The sequence below is a fragment of the Aspergillus pseudoviridinutans genome, assembly GCF_018340605.1.
Source record: "Aspergillus pseudoviridinutans IFM 55266 DNA, scaffold_4, whole genome shotgun sequence".
Taxonomy (NCBI): Eukaryota; Fungi; Ascomycota; class Eurotiomycetes; order Eurotiales; family Aspergillaceae; genus Aspergillus; species Aspergillus pseudoviridinutans.
Genome location: NW_025091284.1, coordinates 4,142,330 through 4,164,347, shown reverse-complemented (window position 1 = coordinate 4,164,347; position 22,018 = coordinate 4,142,330). Strand labels below are relative to the sequence as shown.

Sequence of the window (22,018 nt, the reverse complement as noted above, 5' to 3'; positions counted from 1 at the left end):
CTAGGGGAATGGGACTGGCTAAGTAGGTAGAATACCTGGTTTACGGACAGCAGTCTGATGCATGGCTCCAAATCGGGTCATACCGAGGTCCCTCATAGATTAGCCTAGTTTGATCTACCTTGAGAACGTAACAAAAGTACCACAGGATCGTTGATAGACATAAGTCACGGAAGGATGGGAAAGCCGCATGTCGCCTTAACAGGGATAAAGTTGGCGATGGTAGAACCACAGCGGCCGAGCTGTACTTTTAGAAACGAACTAAGATCTTACTGCATCTGGGGTGGCTTGCGGCGTCACAGACAGGTTACAGGTATCTGGCCGCCCTAATCCCATACCGCGGCCCGCGCCGCTTGGTGTTCGGGGCGTTACTAGGATCCGATCTCATAAGGTCCCATCGTATGTTGTTCGGACATTGTTCGGCTCCGTGCTGATTGTGGCTAGGAGATTATAAACGACCCACTTGAGATGTAACATCAACAGCGGAGTTTCGGGTGGACGATCTAGGGAAGGTACTCACGACTACTCGGACTATACAAGGTAGTAATCCACACTAATTATGATCTCTATGGTAGGTACATTTGGCGAATTATCGCACCTTCACTTCCACTGACTGGCGGATTTCTTTCGAAATCTCCAACACCTGCCGCCGACTTTCACGTGAAGTGACGACGAAGAGCGCAATTCGAGCTGGAGAATCCGTTATTGTCTCGCCATTGCCGTAGTAACAATTGCTGTAGTGGACATGTGCCATGAGATCTGGCCTCTGCTTACGCAGCTCCCGGCAGACATCATCTCCGTCGTAGACGCCGGCCTTCTCGGAGTTGATGAAAACGCTATCAACCCATTGCTGAGCTCCTTTAGCAAACGGGATTGAAAGTGACCGAAACCGTTCCTTCTCGTTCAAAGCACCGAGCATGTAGATAGCTGGATAGTCTAGCCCGTATGCTAATGCAGTGCCCCAACTTCCGCCGTGCCCGGGCACCCTCTGGTTGATCTCTAGTAAGAAGACGGACAGGTCACCGACCGGCTCTGCCTCGCGGGGTCGCAAATCAAGGATTCCGTCCTGCACTGTATAATGCATGGCGGAGTTTGGGATTCGCGCTTCGAGATGAAACACGCCGTCGCGGAAGCCTGTCTGGAGGAGGATGCTGTGGAGACGCGACCGGATCATGTCGCTTTCCCGCTGGGGATGATTTGTCGGCCATATCTCGTCTGTCTCAAGGAAGTCGCCAGGCTTGCCCTGGTTCTCCACCTCGGCTGTGCAGGGCAGACCGTCGACTAGCTCAAAGAACAGTATTTCACCATCCTGTAGGACAAAATTCGCATCGATCTCCGGTCCATTGACGTATCGATCGATGAGGAGATCGGAGCCTTTAGCAGCTTTCTGTGCCAGTGAAACAACGGCGAGCAGCTCCTCTTGGGTGCAAGCTTTGTAGACGCCCTGTGAGCCCCATGCAGTGCAGGGCTTCACTATCAAAGGATAGTCAAACTGCGAGCTGACCAGGTGGCTCCGTAGTTCTTCCAAGCTCTTGATTCGCAGGGGCTGGAATTCATCAGGACATAGCTGACGCGTGGCGTACTTGTCCAAGCAGAGCTTCACCGTGTCCAGAGACGTAGTAGGTAGCCCCAATGCCTCCGCTGCCTTTGCCACATGGATCAGCCATGTATCTGTGAACGTGGTAATCCCGTGGTATTTCTCTCTCGTCGCGGACAGGGCGTCCACGATCCGACTTGCAAGCTTGTCGTCAGCGGTCATGTCAATTTGGATGCATTTCTCAACCACGTCCGACCGTCTCTCCACCGCCAGGAATTCATTCTCGCCATCAACAAGCGTAACACGGATGCCCAGAGCGGCGGCAGAGGCAAGGTATCCCGCCATTACTGCCGGGTGCCGATGACCGACGATCACCAGGTGGTTGTTTGTCAGCGGCGTAGAAAGTATATATGATAGCGGGATCCGGTTCTCCAGCTCTTCATCAATTTGCTGCAGAGCTGAAGAGCAATGAATTTCTGGATCGCGCAGTACAACCGCTCCAATAACATAGCGGGCAACTTCGTCGAATTCAGAGACATGAGGCCCAGGCACCTCTAGATACTGCTCAGGAGAACAAAACTCTTTCACGCATTGAACAATAGGACAACTGATCATTCTCACGGTGAGGAAGTCGGATCGCGCGATATACCCACCCTGCAGTGGGATGATAAGTTTGACCAGCGTCTCCTTCAAAGGAGGCGAGCGACGAGTCGTATCCGCAAGAAAGGCGAGCACGCGGTTATTTTCGTTGTCTTTCTCGTGTTGTCCAGGGCCAGTGAGTCGCAATATCAGGTTGAGTGTCGAGAATGCATTTGAAACAGGTTTGGCCCATTCCCAGCAGCACGAGAATGTCTCTATAATCCAAAGTCTTGTTAATGGCCACTTCGTGTCGCCCTTGCCGAAGGCGTCTCTGAACTTACCTCCCTTGTCCTGCCAAATGAACTGCTTCAAAGTCATCTTTTTCTCACGCACTACCTATCTTGCCCGGAATGTCGTATAGTGGCAGTCTGTAAGTCCGATGAAGGAGTGCTCGCAGGAGCTATTTATCCTCCAGACTGCATCCAACAAAGTGGACCATTGCGGGGTCCCAAACAGGATAGTCCATGGCCAGGGGTCTCAGACAGTGAGGCACAGACAAGAGCGAATCATTAGTGCCTTACGCAGCGGGTCTATCTTAGGTACCTAGTACAGTAACTAAGCTAAGGTAGTACCTGATAAGTCATATTTATTGCTTCTACAACCCCCACACACCAAGTGGGTTTGAACCTACGTGCTCATCCGTTACCAACTATTATTGTCATGCAAGTGGAAGAAAAAGATCAGTAAGTCATACACTTCTGTTGTTGGACCCTGATGCTTACGGCTCCTAGTCCTGTCGCGCCCGCTGAGCCAGCCTCCTTGCCGGCAGCAGAGGGCGAGGCCCCCAACCCAGTAGATCTCCAGTGTCGTCGCGTTGCGGATTCTCTTCCCTCCACAGCGTGGCTAGTTTCTTCTGTGACTATTTGTGAGCGTTTATCTTATTATGCTTTTGTTGGACCCTTCCGTATGGCTGTCACCAAATTGAGCATTTGTTTCCTCTTCTCACAAAAACCATAGAGAACTATGTCCAGAACTCACCATCGGATCCCCTGCGCCCGGGTGCTCTAGGCCTCGGACAAGCCAAAGCATCTCTCTTGGTCAATATCTTTCTGATTATCAGCTATGTGACGCCAATGGCAGCCGGTATACTGGCGGACGGGTATCTGGGCCGGTATTGTACGGTGTTGCTGTCCCTGATGTACTGACTCTCTCACCTTCGGCATCAGAAATCGGTCTCGGTGGCTGACAAGATGCAGTCTGTACATATTTGGAGTTGCGGTGCTCTTTATCACCTCCATTCCGTCCATGCTCCACAACGGGGCTGGACTTCCAGGCTTTATTGTCGCCATAATCCTCATCAGCTTATCCCTCGGTGGAGTTAAAGCTTCGCTTCCTCCCATGCTTGGTACGCGGATCTCAACATTGCTAGCCGATTTAGACTGACATCCTATCCGCAACAGCGGAGCAATGTGGCAAGATCAAGCAGCGGATCCATATTACCAAGACTGGCGAACGCGTTATCGTTGACCCCGACATCACGTTGCAGTATGCCTTCGACGTCTATTACTGGTACGCTAGGTATAAGCAAGCTAGAGGGGGCAGATAGCTCATTGAGTCCAGGTGTATGAACATCGGAGCCCAGTCTCGGATCGCAGCTACGTTCATCGAAAAGGACGTTGGCTTCTGGGCCACATACCTCATGTCTCTCTGTTCCATTGTGGCCGGCGTAGTAATATTCTTCGTCGGTCGCCGGATCCTTGGTTAGTACTCGGAAAAACTAGAGTTGCGATAGTGGATGTTAATCACGAGAAGCTACCTCCGAGCCACACGGAAGTGTACTGCTGCCGGCTATACAAGCCCTCTGGGTCGCGATCCGGCACGGTTTTCGCATGGATGCGGCAAGGCCAGAGGCCGTCTTAGCTAGAGAAGGTACAACGGTCACTTGGTCTGATGGGCTTATCGATGAGCTGAAGAGCGCCTTGTTTGCCTGCCGTGCATTGTAGGTGTAGTAGGTCGCACTACTGAAGTACCATTATCTGACAAATCTGAAGCACACCGTTCATTATTTTCTGGCTATGCCAGGCGCAGATGACCACGAATACCGTGTCTCAAGCTGCTCAAATGGAGACTCATGGGGTGCCCAATGATATGCTCCCTAACCTGAACTCTATTACAGTGATAATTGCACTGCCGCTCGTCACCAAATTCGTCTACCCCTTCCTCCACAGCCGTGGTATTCGGACGCCTCCCCTCCGGCGGGTCGCATTGGGCTTCTTCCTGGAGGCACTGGGGATGGCATATGCGGCTGGCATCCAGGGCTGGATTTACAGCTCCGGGCCGTGCTACAAACATCCACGAGCCTGTGCTGCGTCGATGAATGGATCTCTCCCAAACCACGTCAACATCGGGTACCAGTCGCCGGTTTATTTTCTGGAAGGCCTCAGTGAGGTCTTTGCCAGCCCCGCGGGGTATGAGTATACATTCACCAAAGCACCAAAGAGCATGAAATCCATCATTCAGGCTCTGTATGGCCTAACTGCGGCCGGGGGATCTATTATTGCGCTTGCGCTTACACCAACAAATAAAGATCCTGATTTACTATGGATGTACACAGGGATTGCCGGGGCGATGTTTGCGGCAGCGGTTATTGTCATGGTGGTTTCTTACAAACATGAGGGGAAGACTATGGGTGATACTAATTCGTCTTGATCAAGAAGTTGCTTGGTAGGTAGGAAAATACCCAGAGTAAATATATCAGTAGTATTTTATTTATAGGCACATTGCAGATGCCAGAAATGTAAGGTATGCTCATAGTGCTGCACCCAAAGTAGGGTTTTATTGGCCTTTAGCCCTCAGAAAGTAGGTCACCAGAAGAACTCGACCACCCGGTGAAGAGACGAGCATCAGCTGAATGTATTCAGACTATATTTATTTGTGTTACTTGCAAGATTCTAAGACCTAGGAGAGTGACCGTTCTGACATTTCTTCATCATACATATAGATACCGTCAGTGATTTGGCAGTGTCTAGGTTGATACTAGTTATACTCTCAATGTTCAAATTCCATGTAGTCTGCATTGAACTATTGGCGACATGAGTACGATGATGCACCATACACATAGTAACAAGATCCCTACGCCATACAATGACAAGCAGGTGACCTCCTCACTTTCTATGATACTCTGGATGGTTTTCATTGGCATGGGCCTCTTGGTTCGGACCAACTCTGAAGTCTATGTGTTAGGAGGCTTTCGAACTTGTCAGCCTTCACAGATAGTATATGCAAAGAGCATCTTGTGATCCTTGCAATTTTCACAGATTGTGATGGTACTCAGGACGGGACAAAGACGGAGAGGGCCAGGAGCCCTTACATAACTTATAGCATTACTGACTTAGTCTATATCCTACCTAAAGTTAGATGAGAATCATGAGATATCCACGTCAGATGAATGAGCCCCTTTGGCATACCTAATGAACATAGTAAGGGTGTCACTTATCTTTATTAACCAGTACATATAGGTTACACAAGACAATCTAGATTTTGCTACTCTATAGCCGCGCAAACAGAAAACCAAGTGGCGGTGTGATAAGCACACCAGGATATAAATATGACTGCTCACCAGATTCATTTACACATCATCATAACTTCCTCCATCCTGGACCACACCTCTCTCTCTAATTGATATTCTCACCATGAGCTCCTCAGACCCCTGCGCAGCATGCAGCTGGACCACCGAGCGCCAAAAGCACTGCGGTTACAAAAGCCACGTAAAACTATTCTACGAAGCTGGCGACCGCGGCGTCTGGTCTTTGGGGTCAAATCTGATTCTAAAAGATCGAGGTTCCCGTCGTCCAACCTTTGAAGTAGCGAATGCCCAGTTCGTGCAGCAGGAGACCTCCATCCCAGTTCCCTCGGTCGTTGAATCATGGGAGGAAGACGACCGCACTTTTATTTTGATGAGACGTGTTCCCGGCGAACCGCTTAACAAAGCCTGGCCAACGCTGTCTACCGCCGAGAAAGAGAATATAGCAAGGCAGACGGCGGAATTTCTGCTACAGCTGCGCGAGCTTCAGTCTGATAAGATACAAGCTCTCGGTGGCGGGGCAGTCTACTCTAATTTCCTCTTTTATAATGATCAGTGTGACCTTCCTCATGGTCCTCTGGCGTCTGATGACGAGCTCTGGGCGGAGATGGAAAAGGGTTTGCATGAATCTGTTCCACCAGATGCGCGCACGCGACTTCGAGAATGTATGCCGCCTGCTGCGCCTTATACCTTCACACATGGTGATCTCACGAATGTCAATATTATGGTTGAAGACGGCCAACTTACTGGGATTATTGATTGGGAGGTGTCTGGATACTTCCCGGTATGGTGGGAGTATGTCTGTACCTCTGTTCCTGACAGTGAGGAGGACAGGGAGTGGAAGACTTTGTTACGAAAGTATATGCCTGACCATAGTGCTGCTCGGGAATTCTGGCTGGATTATTGGTATCTGTGCCGGGATCCAGAGCATGAACGAGCGGTAAAATTCCTCCAGGAAACAGGAGTCAGGCTTTGTAGGGGTGGCCACAGTATACAAGATTAGGGTATGTATACAGTATATCACCAGTGGTATTCATCCTAGCCATGCTGTATGCACTAAATCTTAGGTGGTATAAGAGAATGTACAATCCTGGTATCATGCAGACTACTCTCCAGTTACTGGCCGCATTTAGCAGTCGTGGAGTGTGCGTCTGGATCAAAAAATGCTGCCAAAGGCACCACGGGCCAGCCAATCGTCTTGATCTCCAGATTGGTCTGCCACATATATACAATCTTATAATAAATATCCGAGTCTTTCCCATAACCGAGGGCCTTCCAGAGTTTTCTTCGTAATGCATACTGATTTGATTGGTGGCCGTCCGAGTTGGCCTCGAAGTCACTGAGTGACGTGTCGTCATCAGAGCTCATACTGCCATTATCTGTTTCTGATTCCTCGCCCCAATCATCTTCCATCCGATACGGAGGGTCCGAATGACATCGCACATATTGAAGCCTTGGGAATATCCTGCGCCACTCTGTTGCAATGCTCTGGATAGCATCACTTTTCAAGCGTGGTGGATCCTTGAAGTATATTTGTGCAAAAGTCATGCTCTCTAACTGCCAGAGTGGATCCAAATCGATCATTGTCGCGAGAGAGAGGTGTAATTGGGTGTAACGCAGGTCAAGCACGACCAGTCGCGGGCAGTGACGGGCAAGGTCTTGCAGCTTCGTATCATCCATCTCAAATTTCGCATCAAGAGCAAGGAACTCTACTTGAGGCAGGGCACGCAGCAGGTCGAAAAACAGGTCTTCTCCCAGACAATGTTCCCCGCTCAAGTGCATGGCCTTCACGCAAAACTTTTGTAAAAGCGGGCAGCCACGCGCGATATCAAGGAGTGCTTCTACATTGTCAAGATCACGGAAATCCAGGTCGATGACCCGTAAACTTCTGCATTTGGCAATGTTTTCAAGTACATTCTGGTTCATAGTAGGGAACCTGGTTCCGAAGAACCTGGTTCCGAGGTCTTGCAGCCAGAGGATTTGAAGGTCATCAAATGTTGATAATAGGCCTAGCCATTCTTGGGGAAGCTTTGCAAGGTACAATGCCTTCAACCTCGGCCATGGGTTTCCTTGCTCCTCTTCACTTGTTGATTCCAGGGGTGGGGAACAATAAGGGATAATCAGCGCCAACGTCTCGAGGTTTTGGTGCCGTCGAAGGCACAACAGGACTTCTATAAGGTCGGATCGGGTCACGCGTCCCACACGGCTATGAGCGCTTTCCTCAAGGTGGAAGAACTGCAAATTGCAACATTGAAGCAATTGGCAAAGCTCATAAATCTCCGGGCCAACATCTTGGTTGTAAACTGTGAGCGCTTTGAGGTTGGAGAATTTATCCTGCTACAGTTAGGCGTTTCTTCTTGGGAATGGGAGAATCACAGGCTGGAAAATCACTTACAGCAGGGGTGATCGGTTCTTGGAGATAGCCGGGGCTGTCCATCACCAGTCCACAGTAGTATCTATTAATAGCTAGAAACTCAATGGTAGGAGTAAGAAGGAGGTCGGAAATGATAGACCAATCTTGATTCGCGATCTCAAAGGGGATGACGAGGCTGGTAAGACCACTTTCTTGCGGCTGCAAAAGGAGCTTCGCATATTTGCGCTGGCGCAAAGCGCGACACTTCTCGTAGCACGTGGTTGTCGGTCGTCCGTTTTGATCAAATGCGATCACATCTGTAGAGAGGAGAAGATGCTTCACAAAGCTGATGTTTCGAGCGAAGCGCTCCCGTGATGCTACAAAGAGGCAATTAAGTGATCCAATGTCAGGTGTACGGAGCTGCATGTCATTCAGGGAGCCCTTATATAGTTTCTTCAAAGCTGTCACACTCCACATGCGATTTACACAGGCACAGTTCAAGATATCTGGGACCAGGTGGACATTGTCGATGACAGATGCGACGATTTCCGGCAGCAAAAGTGGATTGGAGATGTTGCGATTTGAGATAGCAGCCATCATGAATGGTCTCGAGGCTAAGGAGATGGTCAGCCGTGGGACAGAGCTACGTAAGTGCCCAAAAGTGGATTGGAGATGTTGCGATTTGAGATAGCAGCCATCATGAATGGTCTCGAGGCTAAGGAGATGGTCAGCCGTGGGACAGAGCTACGTAAGTGCCCAAAAGTGGTCCAACTGTCCAACTGTCCAAGAATAATAAGGGGTGATACCTGGTGATTTTTGGCTAACTAGCCTTATACGAGCTTAGTCAGCGCATCCTATCACATTGAGAGGTCAGCACTGCAGGAGCCCCTCCAGGCAGTCAGCTTGACGGGTCTGCGCTCGAACAAACTCCTACCCTTGTTGATTATCACAAGTTTACGTAGAAGACAATGGTGAACATAGGCGGACGAGTAAAGGCTGCAGGGCCTGTCGACGACGCAAAGTAAAATGCGGTGTGTCCGTCGCTACCGTGTTACACTTCGCAATGGCATGGTAACTATCGCCTAGATGAAGCGAAACCTAATTGTGAGCGTTGCAGGAAAGGCGGGTTCCGCTGCGAAGGTTATGTCCGTCACGTCGAATTCAAAGATGTAACTAGACGCTTGACTCAGGGCCAATCTGCGAAACGAGATCAGTCAGTTCCTGAAGCGCAGGCAGGTCTGGACGCGGAAGACTCCATCTACGTCAACCCCCAGTGAGATGAGCAATACGTTTGTGTGTCGCATCTAGTCAATCGTCTTTTTACGTGGCATACAGATGACGCATCCCCTTACTCGGCATCTTGGATTACAGTGCTGCTGCACCCCAGAGATCCCACAGGGCTGTCTACGACTTCGCTCCGTGCCCTGGCTACCACATACTTTGGGAAGGTTCGTAGTCATCCAGACCTAATGCGGAAAGGTGCAGGCCTTTATTCACAGGCTCTGCAAAGCCTGCGCGTGCAGCTGGAATGCCCAGATCGAGCTCTGGAATCTGATCTTCTTGTCGCCGTGATCTGCCTTGCAACTCTCGAATCGGTTGCGCTCACTCAATCCTCCGCTTGGCTCCAGCATTATCAGGGACTGGCGCGGATTGTAAGTATTTATTTTCCCACAGAACGTGAGGTTGCTAAGTGGCTGTAACAGACAGAATTAAGAGGCCCGCATCGCCATCAGTCTGGTGCCGGAGCTGCCCTTCTTCCTACGCTCAGGTCCTGAAATTGTAAGAAGTATTAGCTTGTGGTTGCGGGACGACGCGCTCACATTTCATAGGCAATTGGATACATCGTGGAGAGGAAACGCTGTTTCCTAGAAGACCCTTCGTGGAAGAGCATCCCTTGGGCTGGACGAATGGGCTCCAAGACGCCAATCGACTACATCCACGACGTGTTCTGCGACATTCCGGGTCTACTTGAGGATTTAGACAAAGTAATTGCATGGGACCCGGATATACCTGGGCGCGATGAGTTCCTCGGCCAAGTTCGCCAGAATGCATTATCAATACTGGAAATCCTTTACTCGTGGCGATGTAAATGGCAAGAGGATAACCCGGACACAGCGTTCTTCATTCCGTCAAGCAATTCAGGGTCCGATGGCTTGCCTCCCAGCCCATTTAAAACAGTCATTTGGTTCACGGACCCCTACCGCGCCAACGAGCTGATTGTGTACGATTCGGTGCTGCTTATCGTGCTCAAGGCAGCGGAAGCACTTGGGCTAAACCTGGGAGGGCCCCATTCTTCTATGACAAGTTCGAGCGACCTCCTCCATCCAGTACCAAGTAACAGGAAGGAGGTTGCGATTGAGGTGTGTAGGACCGTGGATTACCATCTCCACTGCCTGCAGAGGAGCTCCGGGGCATTCATGCTATTATTCCCTCTGAATGTAGCCTATCGTAATCTTGAGCCCGAGTCGGACGAAGCCAGGTGGATGAAAAAGATCATGGCGGTGACTGCTGACATTCATGGATTCGAGATCGGTCGGCGTGAGAATATGCTCCGGACGAGGAATGTGTCTACCTAAATTATTTTCCCTTCTGGGCTGAATGAGCGAGCGATCTGCAAGCCCGGTGGATCTGACTTGCATTCTATCAGCCAATCAGTCACAGAGCCACGCTCGCACAATGAGCCCAATACAGTTTAGTGTACCCGAACGCAAAGCTTGGTGCTCCTGTCTTCAACATCATTGGTCATTTCTTTAAAGCACAGCCCGGCTAATCAGGCCTCCCATTGCATCAGCTTCAAGGATGTCATCACAGACGATCTTTGCAAGCTCGCAGATTCTTCCTCCTCGAGATGGAGTCTGAGTGGCAATGTCACGTACTGTATGGCTGATCATTTCACTGCAGCCTTGCGACTGCGTCTGAAGGCGATTGTCAAGCAATATAAAAGGCTCGCTGACGTCCATGTCTAATCTCATCCAGCAATTACATACCATCTTCAATACACCTCCTGCAGATTTATCACTTCAGATATAGCATTAAGTTCTTAAAGGTTATACCATGCATCTGTCGACCCTGTTAGTTGCCAGTGCGGCATCCGTCCTTCCATGTCTTGCACTACCCACCGCATCCACCCAAGGGAACTCCCTTCAATCCACGGAAGACGCTGTACCTGGAGAGTCATACTTGTTCACAACCTATACAGGCAAGAAGACACCACTCGCAGCCAACTACACCCGAGTCATTCCCCCCACAGACCCCAATGGATCCCCTGGCTCGGATGATGTACTATTCCAGAATCTCGCCAACGCAGAATGGATCATCTAATCCTTCTACCAACAAGCCGTCGAGGTCTTCTCATCCTCGGACTTTACAAAGCTCGGCCTCCCAAACATCACTTACCAACGAATCGTCGAAATCCGCGACAACGAAGCAGGCCACCTCCGCATCTTCCAGGACCAAATCTCCAACCACTCGCTCAAACCAGGACCGTGCAAATACGAATTCGGCTTCAACAAATCAACACCTGAGACCTTCCTCGCCCTGCAAGTCTACATCGAAGTCTCGAGCGAGGCCTTCCTCACCGGCCTCGCGCGCCAAGCTAACCGCAACATCTCCAAATCCGCCCTCATGTCAATCAGCCAAGTTGAAACCCGCCACAACGTCTGGTCCCTCATCGACGTCTTCAACACCAGCCCCTTCTCCGGCCCCGCGGATACCGTATACCCCTACGCGAACCAGATTCTCGACACCACAAACGCCTTCGTCGTCCCCGGCTCCTGTCCCAAAGCAAACCCTGTCTATCCCAATCCCCGCCAGGGTCTGCCTCTGCTAGCGTTCAGCAAGAACAGCACAACCGCGCGGCCAGGATCGAAGATCCATTTTGTGTTCTCGGATGCAGACAACCAGCCGCGGTTCGAGGACGACACAGAGTACTATGCTGTGTTTTATCATGGGTTGAATACCATCAGCGTACCGTTTGATCGGAAGACGAACCTCGACCATCCCGGCGCGGTTTGATCCCGAATCGAGTATTATCATGGTTAATATTGCCGATCGGCGGGATGCGCCCACGGAGCAGAGTGTCGTCGCGGGCCCGTTGATTATTCTGGAGCAGCCGGGCAAATTGACGTTGGAGGAGCCGACTGCCGTGTAGGTGTTGGATTCGATGCCACTGCTGAGGGCTCGACCTTCGCCCAGTCAGGATATGGATTGCTGGTTTGGTATGGATGTGTGGATTTGGTCAAACTGTCTTTATTGAAATTACGGATTGAGGCTGTGGACCAAAAGTTACCCACGTAGGATTCTTCTCGGCCTATCTGCTAAATCTCTCGTATTCATACTATCAATCCATTTGCAAAGAGGACGCATCTTAGGTTTAGACAATCATCATCTCGGCTTTGACCCCAGAAAAGGCCTAGTGACATGCTTTCGTCTGAATAAAGATTCGGCCGCAAGGATGGCTTAGACCATGTCCTCTGTTGTTGGACAAGGTGACTAGGGAGCACCCTAGTGCCACGCTAATACGGTTAATCCTGTTGATGAGCTGTAGCTGGACACCTATCATCTTAGCTGATTGCTAGCTACGATATGCGCATTCTATAATATCTCGCGGGCTAATCCTCAGGAACTTTGATTTAGTTAAAGTTCTACAATACCTCTTATTTTTGCAATCTTAATTAATACTTTACAGCAGTATGTCTCCAGTGTCTTCTTATAAGATTGTATTTATACTATATGTTCTTAATGCTCTCCTTTATATGTGGATATTGCACCAGAACCTTAAGTTATTGCAGAGAGTATCACAGAGTCCACGTGTTTCAAGTATAATAATCTCTTATAAGGTCCAAGCAACTTTAAGTGGGCCTAGTATAGACAGTGGTTCATGGGTTAGGGCTAACTATGGATAAATGGGAGAGCTAGGGCCTAGTCTAAGTTCCGGCTAGTGTGAATAGCTTCGGTTCATCTCCGACAGTTCGACCCTTGAGATCCCGCTCAGATTCTACCCAGATCTGTCGGATTGTTTACTGGTGGAATCCTGCTAACCCTCGATCTTAGGGCCAAATGTGCCGCGTTGAAACAGGGGCCGTGTTTCAGGTTGATTTGGATATATCCTTGCTCATCTCCCCACGCGTTGACGATTGATGCTGCCGCTGAATAAACTTTGTATGAGACTATCCATTGAACTAGAATTAATTAATCTCTCCCGGTTAATTTATCGGCGTCTATCTACTCCATAGTAATAATCGCAGACATATCAATGACTCGGCCGCTTATGCTCTTTTCCAATTGACCTCTTTTCTCCTTCACCACTCTCTTTTGTGCTTCTATTCGTTCTATAGCTGGTTCTTTTCTTTTCCTACTACTGTCATTCATTTCTTCACTTCACAATGCTTCTTAATCTGTCTTTCCTTATTCCCTTGCTTCCTCTTGCCTCCAGCTTCGTCCACCCTGGACTTCTCGTCTCGGACGGCGACATCACTCGCGCGCAGCAAAAAATCAAAGCGAATGCGGAACCATGGACAACCTCCTGGAACGTCCTGACCGGTCTCCGGTTTTCTGAAGCCAGCTACACCCCTTCCCCGGTCAGCGTTGTCTACCGGAGTGCCTGGGACGGCAACGCCGAAAACGCGGAGAACCTGTGGCACGACGTCGCAGCCGCATTCAATCTCGCCCTACGCTGGAAGATCTCCTCTAACACTAGCTTCGCCGATGCGGCTAGCAACATCCTCCATGCCTGGGCCAGCACGCTAACTGCCCTCGGCGGCGGCGATGACAAGTACCTGACAGCTGGACTGCAGGGGTACGAGCTTGCCAACGCCGCCGAGCTTCTCCGGGACTACGAGCCTTTCGCCAAAAATGTCCTTCCTTCTGTGATCGATATGGCTAATAAGATCTTCATTCCGATGCACTACAAGTGGCTGCGGCATGAGGAGCCATCTGAGCATAATATCCTGCACTTCTTTGCAAACTGGGAGCTGTGCAATATCGCCTCGGCGATGGCCATGGGTGTTCTGACGGAGAACCAGACGGTGTGGGACTTCGCGGTGGATTATTTCAAGCACGGGGATGGCAACGGCGCCATCAATAATGCTATCTCTGATATTGTCGAAGAGCCCGGGACAGGGAAGCCTCTAGGCCAGGGCCAGGAGTCCGGTCGCGACCAGGGCCACTCAGCGTTGGATTTTCAGTTACTTGCGGTGATTGGGCAGCAGGCCTGGAACCAGGGAGAGGATCTGTTTGGGTTCAATGACAGTCTCATTCTGAAAGGGTCAGTAGGTTCAGTACCTTCTTCTTCCGCTTACGACTGATGGATCTATAGAACAGAGTACTTTGCGCGGTATAATCTCGGCCACGACGTCCCGTTCGTTCCGTACACCAACGGCATCGTCAACTTCAAGGAAATCAGCAGTGCGTCTCGCGGCGCGATGCGGCCTACCTGGGAGCTGCTGCATAGCCACTACGTGATGATCAAGGGAATGGATGCACCCTGGACGACACTGTTCCTCAACGAGTCTTTGAACTATTATAAGGGTGCAGAGGGCGGCGCAGGGTCCTGGGGCGAGGGATCGGGCCATTATGATGGACTCGGCTGGGGATCGTTGCTACATCGCTTGGATGAGTCGGACGTCGCGGCTGCAAGTTCTAGTGCAAGCACACCGACTGCTTCTCCGCTGTCTGGCAAACCGACCTTAATGGCGCTAGCGCAGAGTACGCCTGGTTCGAGTCTTACCGCCGTACCCTCTGGCGCAAAGGCAACCACGGCATCAGCCGCGTCTACGAGTGTCGCTGGAAGCAGTATTCCTTCTGTGCCTCAGTCCTCTCCTTCGACCTCTTCTCACCCAACGGGTACTCCTGCAGCTTCTGCAGACCTCCAGCCAAGCTTGCGTCCCACCGGAGCCGGCCAGAAGCCCGGTCATCAAGGACACAAACATGGACACAAGCATGGGAAATGTCGTGCGCATTACAACTAGTCCGGAATAGATGCCTCATCTTGTATATATCTAGTCCCTATGGCTGAGTCAAATCGACAGTTATCCTCCAGGCAGGAACTAGGCTCAATAAATAAACTGCTGCAGGCTGCAACAAGGCGATTATTTATGGGTTCTTCAGTCCTTGTGATGGTGCCAATGATACCCGCATAGATGAGACGAGATGCTCGATTCGAAACCACATAGACTACTATACAACCCATTCAATGATAGCAGAAACAGATGCCTACCTATCCTGCCAACTTCTTACCCTTGGGCATCCTCGCAACCCAGTACAAGAACAACGCCCCGCAACATTAAAAACAACGTACACCCACATGATCCTCGCGCACGCCGAGGCGGTCGAGGTGGGGTGAAAGTTGAGGCGTGGGTTGCGCGCGCCGCGAGGGATACCTCGGAGCTGTGCGATAATCTTCTGAAGACGAGGAAGGATATCGGGCCCAGCCGGATGGCGTCGCGCGATGAGGCGGGACTGGCGGCGGCGGGAATGGAAGTGTTTGGGCCTGATTTTGAGTGGGAGACTTTTTTTCCGGACGGGGGTTGGGCTTTGGTCAGAGCTGGCTTGAAACTAGATAGTTATGGCGTCGTACGGGGTGTTCGTCAACGACATGTTTTTGCTACCCAATACCCCTGTATACGAAAGAGTTCCATATGATCATCTACAGCTGCAAGACTAAAAATATAGTCTACTCCTCAACAAAATGCACCGACTGATCCCTGCCCACGGCAGACCCCCCCATATGCTCTAGTATCGAACAAGAGATTCCTGAGTTATTGATCATTTACGACTCCATTTCAGACCCGCCAGCCTAGCCAGGAATACGATTACCGTCAATGAGGTTCCCGGGAAGAATTCACCATGCACCATTACCTGCTGAAAGTCGTCTGCTCATGGAATGGGTATCCCCGTTACAAACTTGGACAAGACGGGCGAGCAGTGAATTGGCACAAACTTAGCCCTACAAAAGTAGTAGGGAGGAAGGTGGTGGCTGCGCCAGTTATCTGGCTGGCTGGTTGTTAGGGCACGGCAAGCCACGAGTCATCACAGGCTGGAGCAACAATAAACCCACTACGCACTGCGCTGAATGTGGGATGTAAAGCAAGGACCTGTGAATTCCCTTTTGTGGTTAGTTTTGCCGTTTTGGGTATGGTCTCCTGATACGCTGTCTTGTAAACATCGCCTGCATTGGGACCTCCAGTATCTAAGAAATGTCCCCTTGCTGTTCTTATTAAGTAGTGAATTCCGGTCTTTTTCTGTCAAACAACCTTGGCCAAACACCACAGTTATGTACAAGTACAACACAGCCAGTACTGCGGCCAGTGTTACAGCTATCATCAACACCATAATTGCCTGCTGGCAATTGGTGAGCCCTTATTTGACCTTTCAGCAACTACCCAACAGTGTCTCACCTATTAATGGAGTGCTTACTGTCTCATCAAATGACTGCGGAGGTTGTAATGCTAATATTGGGTTTAGTGCTACTATACCTCTATAAATAAACCTACAGCAGCCTAGTACAGCATGTACTGGTTCCTGCGGCCCAGACGAAGCAACCCATGAGTTTAGCTATATACTTAGTAGGTTCCTTCTGCCTACCCTTTCAATGTATTAAATATATTGCCATATACACTACTGTATATTTACAAATCCGTGTGCTCAGGTCTTCTTCATGAACATTAACACTCTGATTATGAAAGAACAGTCAATTACCACTGTGCAAATATATCCCCTAGTTACACAGGCTTAGCCACCATACCCACTGGTGCTGACTGCTGTCCTAGGGCCCCACCTGGCTGCTGTGGTAATGTACACAACTTTAACATTATTAGTAGCCTAGGCAAAACCTACAAATATCAATATGATGTCAACTCCCTCATGCACTATGTCTCCTAAGCTTTCACTCTTCTGGGCAGAATTATATTAACGCCTATCAATCTGACAGTCACATTGCCAACAGTCAATCCACCAAACCCCGATGTACCGGATATTGAACGGGTCTGCAAAGTTTAAGAAGCACAGTGTCCCAAAGCTCAGAGTTGCCTAGCCCTGGGGTGGCCGTACAAAGAGATGGCTTGCACAAACTTTGGGTCGGGTTACTGTTCGCTCCACCCTTACGCGGATGGGTGTGAAGGCGGCATAGCTTCAGAGTGTATAGAGAAGAATAAGATGTGTAGAGAAAACGGGTGCTCATAGAACTCTATCCCACAAGGGGCGGAGCTTTGAGGGCTCACTGGATTTAGGGTATTGTCGCTGATTGTCTGGCGGCGGGTGTGCCCAACGCTCACTGGATTTAAACATAGCCACCGTCACTGCAATTCGCACGTCAACCTTGATTAAGCTTAGAATGAGGCAAGTACTACTGCAACGGAACCTGACGATAGTCCCCGTTCTTACCCAGGGAATGAAGAGTTCTGGCTGGTTAACTTGGCTGCCGCCGCAAAAGGCTGATCCTCTACCATCGAGAATTAGCAATTTGGAAATCTTCATTTAGATAAAGCGGCCAAATGCCAGGTATAGACATCCCTTCTTAGTTGAAGAATCTACTATCTAAAGTATAATCACTGTGTGTTAGAAGGAAGCCCTAAATACTACTATATCTGCATTATTATTTATGTACTGTAATGTATATAAACTAATAGCAGTAATGTTAGTTATGGATTCATTATCTTGCCATGATTCCCTAGTGGGCATATATCAACCTTACATAAAAAGAAAAGCCCTCTTATTTACACCATAGTCACTTAATTCAACTACATTCTCTATTTCTGCAAGTCACTATCCTTAGGAGGCAACTGACCTCCGATGGCAGCGAAATCTTCCAGGGTAATGAAGTTTGCCATTATATAATCATCAAATTCTTTATGACGCAAGCAGCCTCTATGGCAAGCTAATAACCATAGCTAGTCACCTTGCTCTAGCTGGACATTTCATAGCCTTATTTAATGGTAGTTAAAGATCCTCATAGCTATTCAAACTAAGAATAATACAGTGGCTMCTCAGCAGTCACATAACCCATAGCCAATCTTCTAGTCACTCAAAATCATTAGGATGAATTCAACTATCAAAGCATGCAGTTGATGGAATCTCAGCTAGATATAGGAGACACAAGCTACTTCTAGAATCAAATATTCTTACTAACTTCAATCTAGAGTTAGCCACTAGAGAAACAGAAGCATTAATGTTAAAATCATAGTTTAAGATGGATATCTCCTCTAAGTATATACTAACACAGGCAAGGACCGCGCTCAAGATTAACCCATTAGAGTTATCTATATGTAATTTTAATAGTTAGTACACTGTTCCCAAGCAGATAACATTTATATTTTGTACTCTAGAGACAGACAGGTAGACAAGCTAAGGTAGCTCATCAAATTAAACTTTAGTACAAGGCCCTCATCTATTCTTTAGATACTCTAGGCAATAACAGCAAAAGTTTAAGGATAGAGTTTCTAGTAATAGCAATAATAGAAGAATATATAGCCCAGGTTTATGTTCCACACAAGAGAGGCATAAGTTTTAAAGGTGATTAAATTTCAGAGTCCCACTCTATATTTAAGGAGATATAAAGTCAACACACAGTGTACTTACTAATAACAGGCAGGCAATATATGCTAGTAGTTATTAGAGGCTTATTACAGCTAGAGGATAATATATCCTGCACTTATATTAGCATAGATAATTTAGGCTTTATAAGAAAACTTTCCTAACAGTCCTGAGATTCTAAAAGTAAGTTAGGAGCCAGAAAAACTAGAGCTCTATCAGATCTTCATCTGCCCATATCTCAAGTATCTTAATATAGGAAGACCATCGGGTCAACGCCTCCCGAAGACAAGGTGATATTAGATGAGAGTTAACAAACTCTGGTAGGTCTTAATTAAATCTGATTTTGATAGTGCAGAACAGACAAGGTACTAATACTACTTAGAGGGCTAGTAAGCAACTATAAAGACTCCAGAGCTCCTTATAATCCAGCTAGTATCAAGTTCAGTTTAGAAAGAGCACCCGGCTCCTAATATGGCAGAGAGAATATACCTTCTCAACAATCTGATACAATATCTCAAGTAGTAGTTAGAGGATGTGCATATTAACCTGGTGCTGTGGTATTAATGGTAGTTTGCAAACTATGTGGTTCCATTCTTCAATTACATTGCCCATGCTACCACATTTAAGTCGCTGTTCAAGGATCAAGTAGATAGGAAAGTGTGGTCTGCATTTAACATACTGTAAACAGCTACATGCAGCAAAGTCAATCAATTATATTATATAGTTACCTGCACTCAACACTACACAAGAGCTTACATAGGAAATAAGGCAGTGGATCAACAAAGGGGTTCCTAAATACATAATTAGAAAAATTAAGCATGAAAAGAAAGGCATAGATTTATCATCTAACTATCTGTGCACCCTTCAGTTTACTTTCTTAGAATACTGTCCTCTGTTATAGAATATTTCCCTTCTAAATAGGCTTGTGAGTCTGTTTGCCGAAGTAAGTGGCTATCTTAGTATATATATACCTTCCCACCTATGATGATATTGCTCTACTTAATAAACATGGATAGCTCTGAGTTACTATAGTCTAAAGAAGCTTACTCACTATTTGAAGTCACTATGGACCACCCCTGACTGAGTTTAGGAGACATTGCCTCAGCTAATCCGATCTCGAGTTTACCTCCCGCGACTCTAATATATCAGGTGTCGTCAGCGGTCTTACAGAAACGCCGACTGAGTGAACTCAAGGACACAGACGCAGCTATGTTGCCTCCAAAATATAATCGCGAAGGCGAAGCTGGTTCTTCCTACATTGGGACAGAGACGCTATCCTTCTGGCATTGTGGGGATTGAGCTGGTCTATACGATTATATTGATCTCCATTGCAAATGCCAGGGTTTGCCCCGATACTTACCTTGAAAAGGGAGAGCTTCATTGCGCTGTGCATGGAATACGGGAATTCCAGCTCGCTGATTATCTGCTTTCGTTCCCGTTCATGCACCCGGATCTCCGGCAGGTCCAAGTCAACGGCCTGACGGCATTCTTTTCAATGGCGATGGGCTACATAAACCGGTCCTGAGGGGTGTCTCATTACTATCCGTCAGCCTAACAATCAATAATTGCAGAGAGCATAAGGAGACATCGGGTTTATCGAAAGAGATCCGGTACCATGTGTGTTGGTCCGTCTACACCCTCCGAATCTAACATGCTGATCTCCCAAAGGGGCCAACGGGAGTATCAACGGAAGCGCTTGGCGGGGATTAGAGTTAAACCTTCCCACTCACGAAACATCAGCCAAGAACTCTTTTGAGGTTACGTAAACCGCTTGACCCGCTGGTCTGCCAAATCAATGTGCGCCGTATTTCTCAAGCATGGTCGCGATCGCGTGTCGACGCCAAGAGTGAGCTTTGGGAGTGCGTCTCGTGAACCGCGGAAGGTTCTCCCCCTCGGTAGATAGAAAGTTAAACGGTACATGGACCAATGGTTGAACGAATGTGTAAATCTCCACGACTTCAATCAGTCCGAGAGGCAAACCCCTGTTTTTAAATCTGGCTACCAGGCGATGGAGGTTCTTATATGATCCAGCTCTATGGCTTTGTTCACCCGGAGCCCTCCTCCTTCCGCAGTGGGTCCACGATCTCAATAGAGCCGGTTTTATCTTCAACCTGAATAGGCTTTTGCTACGGAGGAGAGGTAAAATACAAGAACGAAGAGTTGCACAGTGGCCATGCCGGCTGGGAATCACTCCAGGATCAGACCGACACTATGAGCCGGAGCGTGGGCCGGGATGGTCCAATTAGGCATGGCCGAGCGGCCATGGGGTTGGAGTATGTTATTCTGGAGGCATGGAGCCAAGGATTCCTTGTTGGAGGGCTGATCATCCTAATTATGATCACGCTGGCAAATATTCGAAAAGGCGTGCTTCTGCATAAACTGATCCTCTTAGAGGTATGTATGCCATCTACTCCCTTGATCAGGTAGCTTTGGAGCTGAACAATTCAGCTTGTCCTTTCTCTGGGGCATGGGACCTTCATCTTTTGCGCCGATCCAACGTACGGGTGGTGAGTCAACAGGGAATACCGAATCTGTAAAAAATCACAGCTAACGTGTAGATAGGTATCTCAGTTCTACGGCCACGTTGCTGTACATATCTTACTTCATTCATAACATAGTCTCGTGGATGAAGATCAAGCCCTTTCTATCACGACTGGCTAGCGCAGTCTTTATCAGCACTGTGATACTGGTAACTCCATACTGGGTTGCGGAGATTTACTTGAACTTCGAATACTTCAACGGGCTCGGCAACGACTCTTTCGCCTTTACTCGTCCCTGGGAAGTTGTTGTAAGGTATGGGATTCCGTGTCTGAAACCTCTATTTTTTTTTTTTTTCCGGCTCATGATGCAGCGATTCTGATTATTCCTTAGAGACGGCTGGTGGATTTTCACCGCATGCTGGTTGATGTACAGTATCAAAAGAGGCTACGATCTCACATCAATTGAATTGGTCAGGATCAGTCCACGATTTGGGATACTGCTCTTATGCATGCTTATCTCGATCGCGTTCATGGTCGTGGATGTAGCTGTGACTGTTAGCCATGTATTCGGAAATGAAGGAGTCAATCCCTTTTGGAAGGTGCGTCTCCATAAAGACAAAGAACCCGGCTAACTGATGAGCAGCCATACATCGTATTTAAATGTGCCGCGGACGTTGTTTTCCTGGACGATTTCAAAAGTGTTATTGATAGACTCGTTATGCATACGGCTCGACTTAACACTTTTCCGGACAGAGGTGAAGTCGGCTATAGTTAGTTAGTTAGTCAAGTCTTATCTATCAAGTCCCTATGGAGACTCCTTATTCATATCTTGACAGGAAGGGATCGAATGACTGTGCTATTGTATAGCGAGAACCCCCTTGGCCCAGTCTGCCGTGGCAGATGGCTAGCGGGCGATTGTTAAATCAGGTTTCGATAGACTTGAAGCGCTGATAGCGATA

General features: G+C 48.5%; 7 protein-coding genes across 7 annotated transcripts; 5 read left to right on the top strand and 2 right to left on the bottom strand.

Moving 5' to 3' along the window:
- Positions 1-586: 586 nt before the first annotated feature.
- Positions 587-2,491, bottom strand: Asppvi_006877 (uncharacterized protein; the record flags this gene model as incomplete). Its single annotated transcript, XM_043302772.1, has 2 exons — positions 587-2,388; positions 2,455-2,491. 2 exons carry the CDS (start codon positions 2,489-2,491, stop codon positions 587-589), a joined length of 1,839 nt encoding a protein of 612 aa, XP_043158707.1.
- A 1,710-nt stretch (positions 2,492-4,201) lies between these two features.
- On the top strand, positions 4,202-4,914 carry Asppvi_006876 (uncharacterized protein; the record flags this gene model as incomplete). Its single annotated transcript, XM_043302771.1, has 2 exons — positions 4,202-4,802; positions 4,889-4,914. The coding sequence occupies 2 exons, from the start codon at positions 4,202-4,204 to the stop codon at positions 4,912-4,914; spliced, it is 627 nt and encodes a 208-aa protein (XP_043158706.1).
- Positions 4,915-5,805: 891 nt separating this feature from the next.
- Asppvi_006875 (uncharacterized protein) lies at positions 5,806-6,699 on the top strand (the record flags this gene model as incomplete). Its single annotated transcript, XM_043302770.1, has 1 exon — positions 5,806-6,699. The coding sequence occupies one exon, from the start codon at positions 5,806-5,808 to the stop codon at positions 6,697-6,699; it is 894 nt and encodes a 297-aa protein (XP_043158705.1).
- A 113-nt stretch (positions 6,700-6,812) lies between these two features.
- On the bottom strand, positions 6,813-8,646 carry Asppvi_006874 (uncharacterized protein; the record flags this gene model as incomplete). The annotated part of the gene is made up of 2 exons (XM_043302769.1): positions 6,813-8,030; positions 8,092-8,646. The coding sequence occupies 2 exons, from the start codon at positions 8,644-8,646 to the stop codon at positions 6,813-6,815; spliced, it is 1,773 nt and encodes a 590-aa protein (XP_043158704.1).
- A 466-nt stretch (positions 8,647-9,112) lies between these two features.
- Asppvi_006873 (uncharacterized protein) lies at positions 9,113-10,625 on the top strand (the record flags this gene model as incomplete). The annotated part of the gene is made up of 5 exons (XM_043302768.1): positions 9,113-9,120; positions 9,167-9,322; positions 9,437-9,701; positions 9,766-9,828; positions 9,879-10,625. The coding sequence occupies 5 exons, from the start codon at positions 9,113-9,115 to the stop codon at positions 10,623-10,625; spliced, it is 1,239 nt and encodes a 412-aa protein (XP_043158703.1).
- A 478-nt stretch (positions 10,626-11,103) lies between these two features.
- On the top strand, positions 11,104-12,199 carry Asppvi_006872 (uncharacterized protein; the record flags this gene model as incomplete). Its single annotated transcript, XM_043302767.1, has 3 exons — positions 11,104-11,328; positions 11,395-11,975; positions 12,034-12,199. The coding sequence occupies 3 exons, from the start codon at positions 11,104-11,106 to the stop codon at positions 12,197-12,199; spliced, it is 972 nt and encodes a 323-aa protein (XP_043158702.1).
- Positions 12,200-13,433: 1,234 nt separating this feature from the next.
- On the top strand, positions 13,434-15,017 carry Asppvi_006871 (uncharacterized protein; the record flags this gene model as incomplete). The annotated part of the gene is made up of 2 exons (XM_043302766.1): positions 13,434-14,314; positions 14,366-15,017. The coding sequence occupies 2 exons, from the start codon at positions 13,434-13,436 to the stop codon at positions 15,015-15,017; spliced, it is 1,533 nt and encodes a 510-aa protein (XP_043158701.1).
- Positions 15,018-22,018: the final 7,001 nt, after the last annotated feature.